General features: G+C 47.9%; 1 protein-coding gene across 7 annotated transcripts; it reads left to right on the top strand.

Moving 5' to 3' along the window:
* The first annotated feature begins 2,525 nt into the window (after window positions 1-2,525).
* Window positions 2,526-14,579, top strand: PHTF1 (putative homeodomain transcription factor 1). Of its 7 annotated transcripts, XM_058856035.1 has the most exons (18): window positions 2,526-2,668; window positions 2,733-2,789; window positions 2,861-2,930; window positions 3,641-3,799; window positions 4,143-4,302; window positions 4,607-4,732; window positions 5,547-5,697; window positions 7,378-7,551; window positions 7,632-7,709; window positions 8,614-8,823; window positions 9,309-9,437; window positions 9,844-10,116; window positions 10,638-10,769; window positions 10,898-10,984; window positions 11,916-12,071; window positions 12,441-12,536; window positions 13,118-13,243; window positions 13,583-14,579. In XM_058856035.1, the coding sequence occupies exons 1-18, from the start codon at window positions 2,630-2,632 to the stop codon at window positions 13,601-13,603; spliced, it is 2,244 nt and encodes a 747-aa protein (XP_058712018.1). In that variant the 5' UTR covers window positions 2,526-2,629; the 3' UTR covers window positions 13,604-14,579. The 7 variants fall into 7 exon arrangements, with proteins under 7 accessions (XP_058712018.1, XP_058712019.1, XP_058712020.1 ...); XM_058856036.1 differs by lacking the exon at window positions 2,733-2,789; XM_058856037.1 differs by lacking the exon at window positions 4,607-4,732.
* The last annotated feature ends 181 nt before the right edge of the window (window positions 14,580-14,760 follow it).

Genomic DNA, 14,760 nt, shown 5'->3' with positions numbered 1-14,760 from the left:
GTAAAATTCCTCACAGGCAATAGTGGTTTCAGTTCATCCTTCACATTCAAAGATTCCCCAGGGGTGTTCTTTCCTTTTGACCAAGTCTGTGAGTCTTCCACGTGCCCATTCTGCGCCTCTCCTGTGCTGCTCCCTGGCCCAGCCAGGGTGGCCCTTCCCTGGCAGCCAGCACTGATCACTCAGGAACTGTCACACCTGCAGGGGCCAAGAGAGCCTGCAGAGGCAGCATAAACAGTGAGCCCCCATGCACCAACCTGTCTGTTTCTTGGGAAAATTGGAATGGAATGAAGAGAGAATCCATTTGGAAGTCCTTTGTAAATTCTAATAGCATGTTTTCAAATGGATGAAGGAAGACTAGGGTGGTTTGTGCTACTTTCCAAGCTGTAGCTTTAGTGAAATCAGTGACAACAACCTGAAATTCCTGGAAAATGCTCTGACTTCCTCTTGCATGGAGGGACATGACCAATAGCATCATGCTCTCTGTGCTCTGCTCAGTTACTAACTTAAAACCTAATGTCAGATTTAAATGCACATAAATAAAGGTATCTTTGAGTGACCTGAATGTTGCTGATGCTATCCTATTTTGAAAGACTGAGGGAGAGAGGAACAAGCTGTTTGAGAATCTCTTACTAAATCCATGCTCAGCTTTGCTGTGCTTTAACCAAACTGGCAGGCTTTCAAATTCCGCCTCAACTCTGGATGTAAAGTGTGAGAGGAATTGCTTGGGAAGCTGCTCATTCTCCAGCCATTGCTTCATTTGCCTGGAACAAAGCCTTGGTGGGACAAATACAAATGTTTTCCAGCCCAAGACCTGTAGAACACTGATTTTTCATGAGCTAGAGCAGGTTAGAGAGGAAGTAATGAGTTCAAGCCACTTAGTGTTTGAGCAGAACAAACCCAGTTAAAATTCCCGAATATCTCCTCTTCTGCTATTTGAATTTCTCCAAGATTTTATAAAGCGGGCTCCTTAATGAGCTAATCAAACTCTGGCACATTTGATGGCTTGTTCTAAGGCTGAGGAAGTTGGGGCTGTTCAGTGTGGACACCTCAGGGCCCCTTGCAGGCTCTGCAGGGGCTACAGGGAAGCTGGAGAGGGGCTGTTCATCAGGAACTGTGTGACAGGACAAGAGGCAATGGGTACAAATCAAAAAAGGAGGAATTTAGAGATAAGGAAGAAATTTGATGGGTGGTGAGGATCTAGTTGCCCAGGGAGGTTGTGGATACCCTAGCCCTGGAAGTTTTCAAAGCCAGGTTGAGCAGCCTGGCCCAGTGGGCGGTGTCCCTGCACATGGCAGGGAGTTGGGAGATTGGACTGGGTGATTTTTAAGGTCCATTCCAACACCTTAACGTTCTGTTATTTTCAGTGGCAGGCAGATGCAGAACAGTTCCTGAATATGAATGCTGCTGGTCAGTTCTGCAAATCCTCAATGCTCCATTTATGAGGATCTGCTCTGTGATGTGTGACAGGTAAAAAATACTCCAGCTTTGTGCTGGAGACAGCTGTCACTGCCCAAGTGCTCTGTCTGTGAAACAGAACTGAGGCTTAGATTTGACTTTAAATCAAGTGCTGATGACTAAAACATCCCAGGGATAAAGGCAAGTGGCTCAGCTGTGCTAGAAATGGACCAGAAAATGCAGTGTAAAGCTGAAATACTGGCTGGCTTTGGTTTCCTCTCTCCTCTAGACAAGTTCCAGGTCGCTTGGTGCAGGTATCTGCCACGTTCTCTTCCAGGATGGGGGAGCACCACGAGGTGTTCCCAGGGGATTCATAAGGGACACTTTTCACAGGGGCTCTGCTGTGCGTTCCTGCACGTTACAGTTCAGTTCCCCTGGACAAGGCAAATTGTCAGAGCTTTCCCCAAGTTCTCATCGGGCGTGACCGCCCAGGTTAGGGGTGTGAATCAGCTGAGGGATGAACTCTGCAGTTCCCGAGGAGTGTTGAGCCTGGGCAGCCTTGAGCTGGCTGAGGGGAGCAGAGGAATCGTTTCCTCTCCCCCAGAGCCCGTTCTGTCCCTTCCTGTGGGCTCTGAGCAGTGCCCAGGGCACCCCGAGCATTCAGACAAACACCCGCTTTCTGATTTCTCTGTACAACATATAAAGATACCGACTCCTGTATTGCTGTTTCGTGATTTAATTTGATTTGATTGGCAGCTACGATTATTTTTTCTGTGGTTTTAATTTATCTAAGGTCTCTGCCTCCAGAGGACGTGTACAATTGCCTGGACGACTGTTTGCTTTGTGCGGCCTTAGTGTATTTATTGACATTCGCGCGTGTGCGGGGGCGGCCCCGCGCCCCCCCGCGCTGTCGGTAGCTGACTGTACACCAGTGTCAAACTGTTAAGCTATTTCTTTGTAAAATAGTCCTGCGGAATGCATAGAATTTTTTTCCTGTAAAGTATTTTTTTAATAAACAAAAGTCTGATTTTGTCCTTTACCCGCCTGGGCGCTTCTTTCTTCTGCGGGTTGGCGGGGGGGGGCGCTCGGCGCTCGTCTGGCGCTGCCTGGGCGGTGGGGGGGCGGCAGGCGGAGCCAGTCGAGCGCCGGGCGGTTTCCAGGGTAACGGGAGCGGGGCCGGGGTCGGTCCCGGGCCGGGGTCGGTACCGGGGCCGCGCCGGTCCCGCCGCCCCCCATGGCCTGTCGCGATGCCATTTCATGGTACCAGAAGAAGGTGAGTGCGGCGCGGGGCGGGCGGGCGCGGGCCCGGCCGTGCCCTCAGCCTCCTCTCCCCGCAGATCGGGGCCTACGACCAGCAGATATGGGAGAAGGCCGTGGAGCAGACCCAGATGAAGGTAGCGGCGGCGAGGGGGGGGCGGCCCCCGCGCCCCTCGCCGCTAACTCGGCCGTGTGTTCCGCCCCGCAGGGCTTCAAGAACAAGCCGAAGAAAAAGGGGCACATCCAGCCCGATCTGATCGACGTTGATCTGATCAGCGGTGAGCGGTGTTCGCTCTGTTCTTTCTTCTCTGGGACAGGGATGCCATAGAGGGAGCGGCTGGAGGTGATTCAGAGGAGGGTTAGGTTGGATATCAGGAAAGGTTCTTCCCCCAGAGAGTGCTGGCACTGCCCAGGCTCCCCAGGCTCCCCAGGGAATGGGCACAGCCCCGTGGCTGCCAGAGCTCCAGGAGCCTTTGGACACTGCTCCGGGGATGGCCAGGATGGGATTGTTGGGGTATCTGTGCAGGACCAGGAGCTGGATTTGGTAATCCCTTTGGGTCCCTTCCAGCTCAGGATATTCCATGATTCTGTAGGTGCATCACAGCTTTGAGCAGGGTGGGGGAAGCAGAACCTGCCCTGCTGCCAGGGGAGCCCCTGCTCGTGAGCGCTGAGGCAGAAGGAGCACTGAAAACCTGAGAGCAGAGCGGGAGGAATTCGGGCTGGCTCTGCAGGAGTGCTGGGTGGGAGTAGGGTTGGGGTCAGAGCAGGGCAGAGCAGGGAAGGGTCAGAGCCAGAGCTCTGAGAGAAGACAAGGAGCTGCTTTAGCTGTGTCTGCTGGAACTGTGTAGCTTTGAATGGTGTCTGAAGCAGGGCTGCTGTCACCCCCTGCTCAGCTCTGTGGCAGGGCTGGGGCTGCCCAAAGGAGAACTCCAGCAAGGGAGTTCTTGTGATTCAGTTCATGATGGCTTGTTTCCCCTTTTATTCCAAGGCTCTACCTTTGCCAAAGCCAAGCCTGAAATTCCCTGGACATCACTGACAAGGAAAGGAATTGTGAGAGTAGTGTTTTTCCCCTTGTTCAGCCAGTGGTGGATACAGGTCACTTCCCAGCGTATTTTTATGTGGCTCTTGGTGCTCTACGTTATGCAAGGTGAGGGAACACGCTATGCCATAAACCTTCTCCTGCAAGGAATATGACATCAAAGAATGTATGGATGTGGCTCTTGGGGAAATGGGTTAGGGGTGGACCTGGCAGTGCTGGGGAAGTGGTTGGACTTGATGGTCTCAGAGGGCTTTTCCAAGCTTAGTGAGTCTATGATTTTGGAGTCCATAATATACAGCATGAGGATCTTGTCTGGAACTTAACGTGCATTTCAAGGTGTGTGGCACTAGTAATTGCAGGAATTAAATAATAAAACAACAAAACATAGTAAAAACAAATAATTGAGCCAGATTCCTTAATTTTTGCGTTGGTGCCATTTCCCCCTCTCCAGTCGTTGCAGTGGTGCTGTACTTCATGGTGCCTGTTGTGAGTGCCAGTGAAGTGATGGGACCCATGTGCCTTATGCTGCTGCTGGGGACAGTTCACTGCCAGATCGTGTCCACCCAGGTGAACAGACCTGCAGGGAACAACGGGCTCAGCCGGCGCCGCAGGTGAGCACCAGCAGAGCACTTGGTGGGATCACAGCTGGACACGGTGGGGCTGGATTGAGCTTTCCCTCCCTCAGGTTTCTGTAGCAAAGATTCCCTTCGGATTTTGTCCCTCGTGCCTTTCCCAGCAATGCCCTGATGTGCTGGGAGTATAGGCAGAATTTTTTTATTTGGAAGTCAGTATTCTGTTTGCATGACTTCAGAAAAATGGCATCCAAAAAGCTGTTGAAATCTCATTCAGATCTTTTAAGAAAGACTTTAAAGTAGCTTCTTGCATCAACTTAATTCTCCTTGTCTTAAAACTCAGGAAGTTACGCAAACCTGTGGGTGTGGATGGGAACAGTTGGTCTCCTCCTGACAGAACCAGCAAGGAAGAGCAGTCTGGCTCTGCATCTCTGCTGACCAATTTATCCAGTCTGCTCTTCCAGAGGAGGTATGTGACCCCTGCTGGGTTTGTGCTGCTCATGACACTGGCAGCAATTTGGGACCTGGAGAATGAAGGCACAGTGTGTGCTGTCACTGACATCCCCACAGTCTTTTTTTGAATTAAAACTTTCGTGGCAATGTGGGAAGCTGATTTCTCAGGAATATTTAGTATGTCCTTATTAGATCATATAAAATTAGACTGTATAAAATTAGATCATGTGAAACCAAGTGTTAGATGAGCTGTAGAATGTGGTGGAATTTATTTATCAGATAAGTGACCTCATTTGAGTAAGTGCTGAGATTGTATTGCTGTTTTAGCTGAATTCCAAAAGAAATTGTGCCTTTTATTTTGGACAGTTGTCTCACTTTGGCACCTTCCTTCTCTAAAAGTAACTCAAGGAAAAGGAGGAGAGATTGTATGGAATAATATTTCATTGTTTTCTCCTGTTTTCCCAGGTGAATTTCCTGGTGAGTTTCCAGCTCACAGGTGCTTTCTCTTCACAAGGAATTTTTGTTCTGAATTACGCTTATTTTTTTTTTAAATAAAACTAATGAAAAATTTACCCTTGATTTGGAAGTTTTAAGATACTATTAGAGTTACAAAAGACATGTTGAGTGAGGGTGAAGTGGATATAAATGGTTTTTTAATAGACTCATTGCATAAAGCCTGTCAGCCAAAGAAAATGATTTATCCCTTAGGTATCCTGTTTGATGCTGCACCTGTGTGACAAGGGAAGACCAGAATGTTTTACCCCAAAGAATTTTTCCCTGACATAAAAGCATTTAATTCTCTCTAATAAAAGCATTCATTTCTCTCCTAGGAATAGAAGAGTAAAGCTGGTAGCTGAGAAAGGGACTGAGACAGAAAGTGCTGTGGATGATTGCATCAAACCCAGACAGCCCAGATCTGAGCACAGGCTGCTGCACTCCAAAGAGAAAAGTAAACTTTCTGATGGGGAGAAGAGCCATCAGGTACTGCTAGGGGAGATCCTTTGAAATCACAGTTTCAGTGTGTTTTCTGTGTGCCCAGAAGTGTGCTGGTATTTAACTGTATGGTTTGATCTAATACAAGATATTCCCTCCTGCTAATCTTTGCCTGCATTAGGAAACCTAGAAACCCCTTTCTGCCTCTCACTGAGCAGCTGAAAAGGTGCTGGTACTTTCTTTTCATAATCATAGAATAGAATTCCAGAGTAGTTTGGGTTGGAAGGAATCTTAAAGCTCATCTCATTCCATCCCCTGCCGTGGGTAGGGACACCTTCCACTATTCCAGGCAGCTCCAAGCTCTGTCCAACCTGACCAAGTGTGGTCGCAGACAGTGCTGGACTGTGTGTTTTACCAAAGTGCTCTGTTAACTGTTGACACTTCTGATCACAAGTTGTTCAGTTAAGGGAGAATGCTGATAATGACTAAATAAATTGGCCATTTTCCAAAGCAGTTCTGTAAAATATTTTGTCTTGTAAGACTGAGACATCCTTTGGGGAGAAAGAGCTAAAGCATTATGACCTCTGTTGAAAGCTTTGAAACAAAGATTCAAAGATTTTGGGAATTACTCTTGAGTTCACTCTTGGCCAGTGGTGTGTTAACTCCACATGAAGAACTTGGAATAGATCCTGTGTGGAATTCTGTCATACTGTGCCATCCCACCTCCTCTCTGTGAAAGAGTTTGGAGAGGGGCAGAGCTTTGTATAGGGGCACAGCCCAGGATTTTGGGTTTGTTACCCCCCAGCTCATAGATACATCTGGGCTTAAGGCTTCTAGTAAGGCACAGCCAGGAGCTGCTGCTGCCTCCTCCTCTTCCTGTCCTTGCCCCAATTCCAACTCCACTCACCCAAAATTCTCTCTCATTACCTCTGGGGCAAGACAAGAGCAGGGTGTTATAAATTTGTATTGTGATATTGGCTTTTGCAGATGAATCTTATATGTTAAATACTTTTTAGCTATGTATGTACTTTTTTCTTACTAACAAGTCTTAAGCTTAAAAGAATTTCCTAGGTACAAGGCAAGGAAACCCCAGAGGGCAAGGACAGTGGGGCCCAAGCTGTTATCAGGAGAACAATAGAGCCCAAACTGTTATCAGCCAAAGATATGAAGCCCAGATACCCTCAGAGGAAGGATGATGGGGCCGGACTGTTATCAACAATGACCATTTGCAAGAGAAAGGAAACCAAACTCCAAAATAATGCTCATCAGCAAGAAAAATGATGACCAGCAAAAATAGTGCTGACCAGCAGAAAAATAAGTTGTGCAAAAGCATGATCTAAGAAGGCAGAACCAGGGAGGGGACACGCTTTGAATATGCATTAACCCCTCACAGCAGGGGGGGATAAAAAGAGTGTTCCTGAGATACCAGGTGTGTTCCTGGCAACTCACCAGGGCACCCGGCCGTTTTAACCCTTTGCTTTATTTCTTTTGTCTCCTAATTGTCTTTTTATTTATATTAAATTCTTTTTATAATTTATTAAGTGAATCTCGTTTTTAAGAAGGGGACAGGAGTTAAAATTTGTGAAGTCTCTGTGATGCCAAGAGAATTCTGTGTCTGTGTGCTGGGTCTGCAGGCATTGAGGGCTGTGCCAGGAGGGCAGCTCTGCCTCGAAGCCTTTGTTGGGACTCAGGCTGGTCCTTGGTGTGGCTTTGGCCATGCATTTGCAGGATGATGGCACCAACAGGGACGGTGTTTCTGATGAGCTGTCGAGCGAGGAGGATGCTGGGGCCATGGCACAAAGGATCCTGTTACGCCACAGCATGGAAGGGGCTTCCAGTGACAACAGCTACGAGGAAAAGAAAAAGAGGCCTCTGGTTTCTCTCAACCAGGCTGTCTCACAGGTACCCAGGTGGGATTAGCACTGTTTTCCACACCTTGTTTTGCTATGGATAATGAGGTGGTTTTCCTTTGATCTTGGCAGGTCAAGCAAGCCCTGAAAGGTGCCAGAGACTCTGACAGTGTTGTGGAGTCTGAACTGGAATCCACATTATACAGGCAGGTATGGTTGTAAAGTCAGGAGAGGGAGCTTTCCCAGGCCTGGCAGGGTTCACAGAATGGGTTGGGCTGGAAGGAACCTTAAAGCTAATCTCGTTCCAACCCCCCTCCATCAGAACAGTTGTGAAATGATTGTGCTTCAGAATCCTCAGGTGCAAGGTGTGACCTCCTCCCTCTCTGCTGCTTGGCAGCTTTGTAAACCTTCACAATGTTCACAATCCTGATTGTGCTGCTTTATTAAACAAACCACAAATAAACAAACAACTCTGTTGGAAGCAAAGGACAGTCCAAGCTGCTTCTAATTGCTTGTGTAGAATTGCTGCAATTGCTATTGTGGTTGGGAGGCAGTCTTATGCTTGCAGCTTTTAAGCTATAAATTTTGATTTTAAAATCTGAGTTGGAAGGGACCTACAAGGATCAAGTCCAACTCCTGTAAATGAAGGAAGAAACCTATTCTGGGAGATATATGGAGTCACTTCATTGCTTTGGTTTTTTACCCCTGCCACTCAGGGGCAAAATAGAAATATGTGGGTATCAAGTTATTAATATGGATATATATAAATTAATGCAAAATATACATGAAATATTAAAACAGATTATGCAAAATGCATAAAAAAGAACATTTTTGTATTAAAATGCATTTGTCAGTTTTTATTTTGTAGGTTGGGAATAGAGGTAGGAAATGCTTGGGCTCTGTGTGAGTTCTGGTATAGAAGTGCTTTTTCCCCCAAACATTGTCTTAAACCATTTCCACCGTGTGGGTGCAACTGGGAGCACTCAAAGCTCTGGGAAGCTGGGGGAAAAGAGAAGGAGGAGGAGGACAAGGAGCAAGGAGGAGGATGAGGACGAGGTGCTGGTTTTACAGACCGTGCATGGGCTGTTCCGTGCGACCTTTGCTGCTGTTGCAGGATCCCAGGTCGTGCCTGAGCGTGGGGCCCCGGAGCTGCAGTGTGAGCCGGCGGGACTCAGAGAGCACGCGGCAGGACTCGGAGACCGAGGACATGCTGTGGGACGATCTCCTGCACGGCCCTGAGTGCCGCTCCTCGGGCACCAGCGACAGCGAGGAGCGCTCTGCCAGGGACTCCCGCAGGGACCTGAAGGAAGATGTCTTCCAGCAGGTTGGTGATTTCTACCCAGGAGATGGGAGTGCTTCTCCCACTTCTCCCCCTGTATTCCCAAATATGAGTGGCATGGCAATGAGGATGTTGTTGGTATAAGGTGAGCAACCTGGATGAGGCCAAAACCACATGGAAGTCTGGAATGCTCTAAATAAAATCAGTGATTCAATGATCAAGTCCATCCCTCCCCTCTGCACTGCTGCTTATCCCAAAGCAAAAATGGAAGTCCCCCCTTAATCCAATTGCTTATGATGATTTTTATTCCATCTCAATATTCTACTTGATGATTTTTATACCATCTCTTTGAACATCTGTTATTGGAATGGAGGGTCAAGAAAACATCCAATAATAAATTGGATTTATTTTTCATAAAAGCAGCATGTTTATGGGTAAAACCTGGGTCACAGCCCTTTCTAGATAAAGGCATTACTCGCAGCAGGACAGAAAGAGCTGACCCACCTTTTGCACTCCTCTCTCTCTTCTAGAACCATCTGTTTTGGCTTCAGAACACCAGCCCAGCATCTGCCAAAGTGAGTGCTCTGATCTGGGAAGGGAATGACTGCAAGAAGGTGGACATGTCTGTGCTGGAGATCAGTGGAATTATCATGAGCAGGGTAAGGGGGCTGTGTGGCATTGCAACCTCTCCCTCACACTTTAGAAAACATCCACCAAAACTCCTGGAAATAGTTACGCATGCAAATATTAGGGGCAGTATGAAACTGGTCCGTCCCCAGCTGCAAAGAGGGTTGTTCCACATGTTATTACTGAAAAATTGTCTAACCCCCCAGTTTAGGAGGTCTCTTGAAGACTGACAAGTGCTGATTGTTGCTGATTGTCTCTGCAGGGTGCTTAAGGTGGGGCGTTGATTATTTGGCTGATTGGTTTGGGGTTTGGACTGATACGTGTGGAATTATTTCAGACTCTGTCCTGTGAAGGGAAGGGGAACCAACTGCTTGCAACCACAACACTCCCTTGATGCAAACCCCAGGTAATCATCCCATTTTTATTCCTGCTTGCCAGGTTAATGCCCACCAGCAAGGAGTGGGGTATCAAATGCTGGGAAACATCATCACCATCGGGTTGGCCTTCCTGCCATTCCTCTACAGACTGTTCCGCACAGATAACCTGGAGCAGCTCTGCTCCATTTCTCTGATGGAGCTTCTGCACATCTTCTGTGGAGCCCCTGCCAGCACCCCTGTGCTCATCCTGTCTGCCATCAACTTTCTGGAAAGGCTGTGCTTAACCTGGATGTTTTTCTTCATGATGTGTGTTGCGGAGAGAACCTACAAACAGGTGGGTTTAAATATCCTGGTGCCTTTCAGGAACCTGGAAAGCAGGAATAAAAATAGGATGATGACCTTAAAGCTCATCTCATCCCAGCCCTTGCCAAGGTCAGGGAGGGAAGTCTGCGAAGGCTCTTATTGATCAGTCACAAATTATACTTATCAATATCATTCCTGACACCCCTGTTCCCCCCTTACCTCTCCCCAAGGTCTTACTCTGTCCCCTGGCCAGAGAAGCTGTGGCTGTCCCATCCTTGGAAGTCTTCAAGGCCAGGTTGGATAGGGCTTGGAGCAACCTGGGGGAGCGGAAGGTGTCTCTGCCTGTGGCAAGGGCTGGAAAAAGATGAGCTTTAAGGTCCCTCCCAATACAAACCAATCTGGAATTCTATGAAAACATCTGCTGCTAGGGAGGTTGAGCAGCCAGGTCTCATGCTGGGCTTCCCCAGGGACCCTTTTTTCCAGGTACCACTAAGAATCCCAAGCAATCTGTTCTGTTTTACACTAAGGCATGGTTGTGTTTTTAACTTGCAGAGATTTTTGTTTGCTAAGCTCTTTAGCCACATTACATCTGCTCGGAAAGCCAGGAAATATGAAATCCCTCACTTCAGGCTCAAGAAGGTGGAGAACATCAAGATCTGGTTATCCCTTCGCTCCTACCTGAAGGTGAGTTCTGATCTGGGGGTTTGGTTATTGCATGGGGTGTGCCAGTGCCAATGCCAGTGCCAGCTGTTTGTGGTGAGTTTTGGCTGCACACCACACTCAGCCCTGATGCCGTGTCCTTGTTTCCGCAGAGACGAGGCCCCCAGAGATCTGTGGATGTTGTGGTGTCCTCAGTCTTTTTACTGGCTCTTTCAATTGCTTTTATCTGCTGCGCCCAGGTGAGATTTTAACCTTTGTGGTTTTTTAAAGTAGGGAAAATCCTCCCAAGTGCTGGAGGCTTTTCTTCCATCAGCCTACAAAAGGCTTGAAGTGGAGCTGTTTGACCCCAGAGCAACACAGAGAGTATAGCATTTTTTAAGAGCTTTGTCATTTTTAGATGGAAGAAGAGGTTCCTTCTGTGCTTGCAGAGAAAGGTCAGGGGGTTTATAATCATCAGGAAAACTTCAGGACCTGGCCATTTGGGCACAAAGGAGAGGAGACTGCCCAAAGACCTTAGGTGTCCACAGGACATTTATTCCAGAGGGCTGATTGGAGCATGCTCTGTAACCACCAGGTGGAAAAGCAGGTCAAGAACTATTACTGGCACTTTTTAACCCTTAACTAAACCTGTTACAGGCAGCAATGCCAATGCTGGAGCTGGTTTCAGTTGTCAGTGCTGTGTTCAGGCAGGTCCTTGATCCCCTGAAGCAGCAGCTGTGGTAGCAGAGGGTGGTGTTTGTAGATAATGTCACTGCTGTGACTGTTCTTGTAAGCCACAGGTTTCCAGAGGAAGGAATGACAATCCCAGTTGTGCTCTATGTGTCCATACTGGGAAAGGCAGCACCAGCTCAGCCTGGCTGAGGCTGCCAGTGGGGCAAGGAAAAGCACTTCATTGCCTGTTAGTTGAACAGAGGGAGGGGAGAGGAGGAACAAGGCTCCTTTTCTGAGAAGAAGGAAAAAAATATCCAATTCGAAGCTAAAGGCAGGTTAGAAATGAGACCTTTCCCTGTAACCCCATCACAGGAGTGATTTACACTTCCTGGAAAGAGCTGTCAGTGGCTGTAGAGCACACAGGGCTAGGCAGAGGAGCAGCACGGGCAGTGCTTGTGCACTTTTCTCAGGAACAGGCCTTTGTCAGTGACATTTGGTCCTTGTTTTCTCCCTATACAGGTTCTTAAGGGTCACAAAACCTTTCTGAATGCAGCTTACAACTGGGAGTTCCTGATGTGGGAGGCAGCACTGCTCCTCTTTCTGCTACGTCTGGCATCTCTGGGCTCTGAGACCAACAAGAAATACAGCAACATTTCCATCCTGCTCACTGAGCAGGTAGCTTCCTTTAGCTTGTTCTCCCCTGGGCTTTGTGGTTTGTTTGGATATAATTATTGTATTTCAAACCAGCTTAAATACTGGAATCAAATTTTAAAATGTAGGAATCAACCCATGTGTTAGCCAGAAGGCAAGAAAGCACTGGTCAGCCTGGGAGGGATGAGCTGGTCCTGTTCGGACAGTTCTAGAATATTTCTGGATTAATTTGCATTAGCCAAAACAATTGGAAAAGAATGAAGTTATCAGTGCTAAATTCACTGCTTCAGGAGTGACAGCAGCCTGCAAAAATGGCTCCAATTTCCCTTAGTTAGGAATAAGCTGGGGGCTGGTGCTGGAACATCAACCCCTGGCCTGTGGTGTCTGTCACAGATAAACTTGTACCTGAAGATGGAGAAGAAGCCAAACAAGAAGGAGCAGCTGTCTCTGGTAAACAATGTGCTGAAACTGTCCACAAAGCTGCTGAAGGTGAGATGCTCCAGCTGAATGGCTGGAGTTTATGGAAGCAGGGAGTTATGGCAATGCCATGTGGCCCTGCCCTTCCCTTGGCTCTTGGAGTTATGCTCACAAGGACAGTTTTTCAGTGCTGCTGCAATTGTGACAGAGAGAGCAGCACGAGGCCAGTGTGGGTAATTAGTGCTGTGAACTCTCGATGAGCAATGCTTTAACCAAGTGAGAGACTGGGGTGAGCACAGCATCTCCTGACTGCTCCAGTCTCATTTTCCTTCAGTAGCTCTGATGCTGGAGCTCACTGCCAGCAGCAGGGAGAGATTTGGGAAGGAGTGAGCAGAGTCTGGGAGTCCATAGATCGGGCCGGGTGATTCTGCAGCCTGGAGAGTCAGGCTCTGGTGCAGCTGGGGTTGTTGCAGAGATCTTGGGTTCAGCAGGAGATGTCTCTGGAACACTGGCAATTCCTGTACATGTATTTAAGAAAGGACCCAGAGGCAGCCCACTCTGTTGGAATGCCAGTGCTAAGCTAAAAGTCAGAGGATGAATTCTTTGGTGTTGGTGAGTGCTAATGGACCATTGTCCTTGTCCTGTCACTTCAGGAGTTGGATAGTCCATTCAGGCTGTATGGACTGACCATGAACCCACTGATCTACAACATCACACGTGTTGTCATCCTGTCTGCTGTCTCAGGAGTGATCAGTGACCTGCTAGGATTCAATATCAGAGTAAGTGTCCCTGTCCCAGCCAGCAGAGCAGCTCTGGGGTCACTTCTGAGGCCACAGCCCTGAGAGAGGCCTGGGTTTGCACTGGGAACCCAGACACCAGAACATGCTGGGTGTGTCCCCACCTCCCTGAGCCAGTTTTGGGGGGAAGGACAAGGCTCACTTAATTTTCAGTTTTCTTCAGGTAAAGCTGTGAGAATCCAGGGCTCTTCCCTTTATACCAGTCCTCCTGTGGCTCATCCTGAAACTGAGCAGAGCAGGATGGGCAGGAGACACAGAATGTTACCTGGAGATTAAGACCATTCCTGTTAGACTCAAGCTCCCTTTCTCATCTCTTTGCAGTTATGGAAAATTAAACCATGAATGGGCAGAACATCAGCCCTGGGCATCTCCACCAGACACCAGAGAAGAACCAGCAGTGTGGGCAGAAAGAGGAAAACTGGCAGAAATCTGTAATTCAAATTTTTAAACGGATTCCCAGTGTATGTATCAGAAGTTTTCTTTCTGCTTTACTGCTCTACAACATCCAGAATGAACTGGTCTCATCATTGATGTCATCCCATGGCATGCACAGAAAAACTGGATTAATGGGGCCAAATCCTGGCAGCTGGACTGAACCAGCAGGAGCTGGTTGGGACATCAAACACTAAAGCCATGCAAGAGCTGCAGCTTGGGGGACACCAGTGGCTGTGGCTGGGGCCATGTTTCTGTAAAACCTGGACCCTGGGCATGTGACAAGGAGGGACTCAGCCCTCCTGGCCCAGTCAGCCTTCCTGGGGCTGCACTAGAATATTCCAGGGTGAGAATCCTTTGCTGCACTGACCTGGCTGTGAAGAGCTTTGCTTTCTTAAAGCTCTGTGTGCTCAAGGCTTTGCCTCCATCCTGAAGCACCCCAGGATGCACCAGGTGAATTCCCACTTCTGCCAATCCAGCAACACCCAAATCTTGCTGGTGGCTTGTGCTGGGGCTGCTGCAAAGAAATTATCAGTATTTTTTGAGGACAGTGGTTACAGGAGAAAAACCTTTCAACACACTACAGGCAAAGTGTTCATGAGCTGGAGAATGCTTTGCCACATCTGTTGCCTGGAATACTCAGCTCCATCCTGTCCTGGCTGTGACAACAGCTCTGCTCCATGGTGTGAGCGGCTGTTGCAGCCCAGCACTGCAATAGAGCCTCACCCTGAACATCTGGGGCGGAAAAAACAGCTTTGATAAAAGACTTCCTCAGGTTCACGTTTAGAAAGGTCATGGGGAGCAAGAATATATTGGAAGGCTTCTGTAACATTTCCCTTCACTGGCTCAAATGGCTTTTATTTATTACTAGTGAAAAGAGCAAAAACTGAGGAACTTCTCATTCCTTCACAGAGAGTCAAATGGCAGAAGAATTTTTGGTAGTCAATTGTTTACAGCTATTTTCTGTACAAGGAAACGTGAGATGTAAAAGGAGGTGACAGTTTTATATAGCAAAATGTGCAAATAAACCTGCAGGTCAAGCACTTCATCATTACCAATGGTTTCTA

The sequence above is a fragment of the Poecile atricapillus genome, chromosome 23 (assembly GCF_030490865.1).
Source record: "Poecile atricapillus isolate bPoeAtr1 chromosome 23, bPoeAtr1.hap1, whole genome shotgun sequence".
NCBI classification, from domain to species: Eukaryota; Metazoa; Chordata; class Aves; order Passeriformes; family Paridae; genus Poecile; species Poecile atricapillus.
The sequence above is the reverse complement of the archived record's forward strand: the minus strand, read 5'-3'. Positions and strand labels throughout refer to the sequence as shown.

Bases quoted from the DNA above. Each gene is read 5' to 3' on its own strand.
- PHTF1 (XM_058856031.1), top strand. From the start codon at position 2,630: ATGGCCTGTCGCGATGCCATTTCATGGTACCAGAAGAAGGTGAGTGCG. The intron at 5,698-7,377 runs GTACTGCTAGGG...ATGCATTTGCAG, and splicing joins ATGGGGAGAAGAGCCATCAG to GATGATGGCACCAACAGGGA. The intron at 12,537-13,117 runs GTGAGATGCTCC...CTGTCACTTCAG, and splicing joins TGTCCACAAAGCTGCTGAAG to GAGTTGGATAGTCCATTCAG.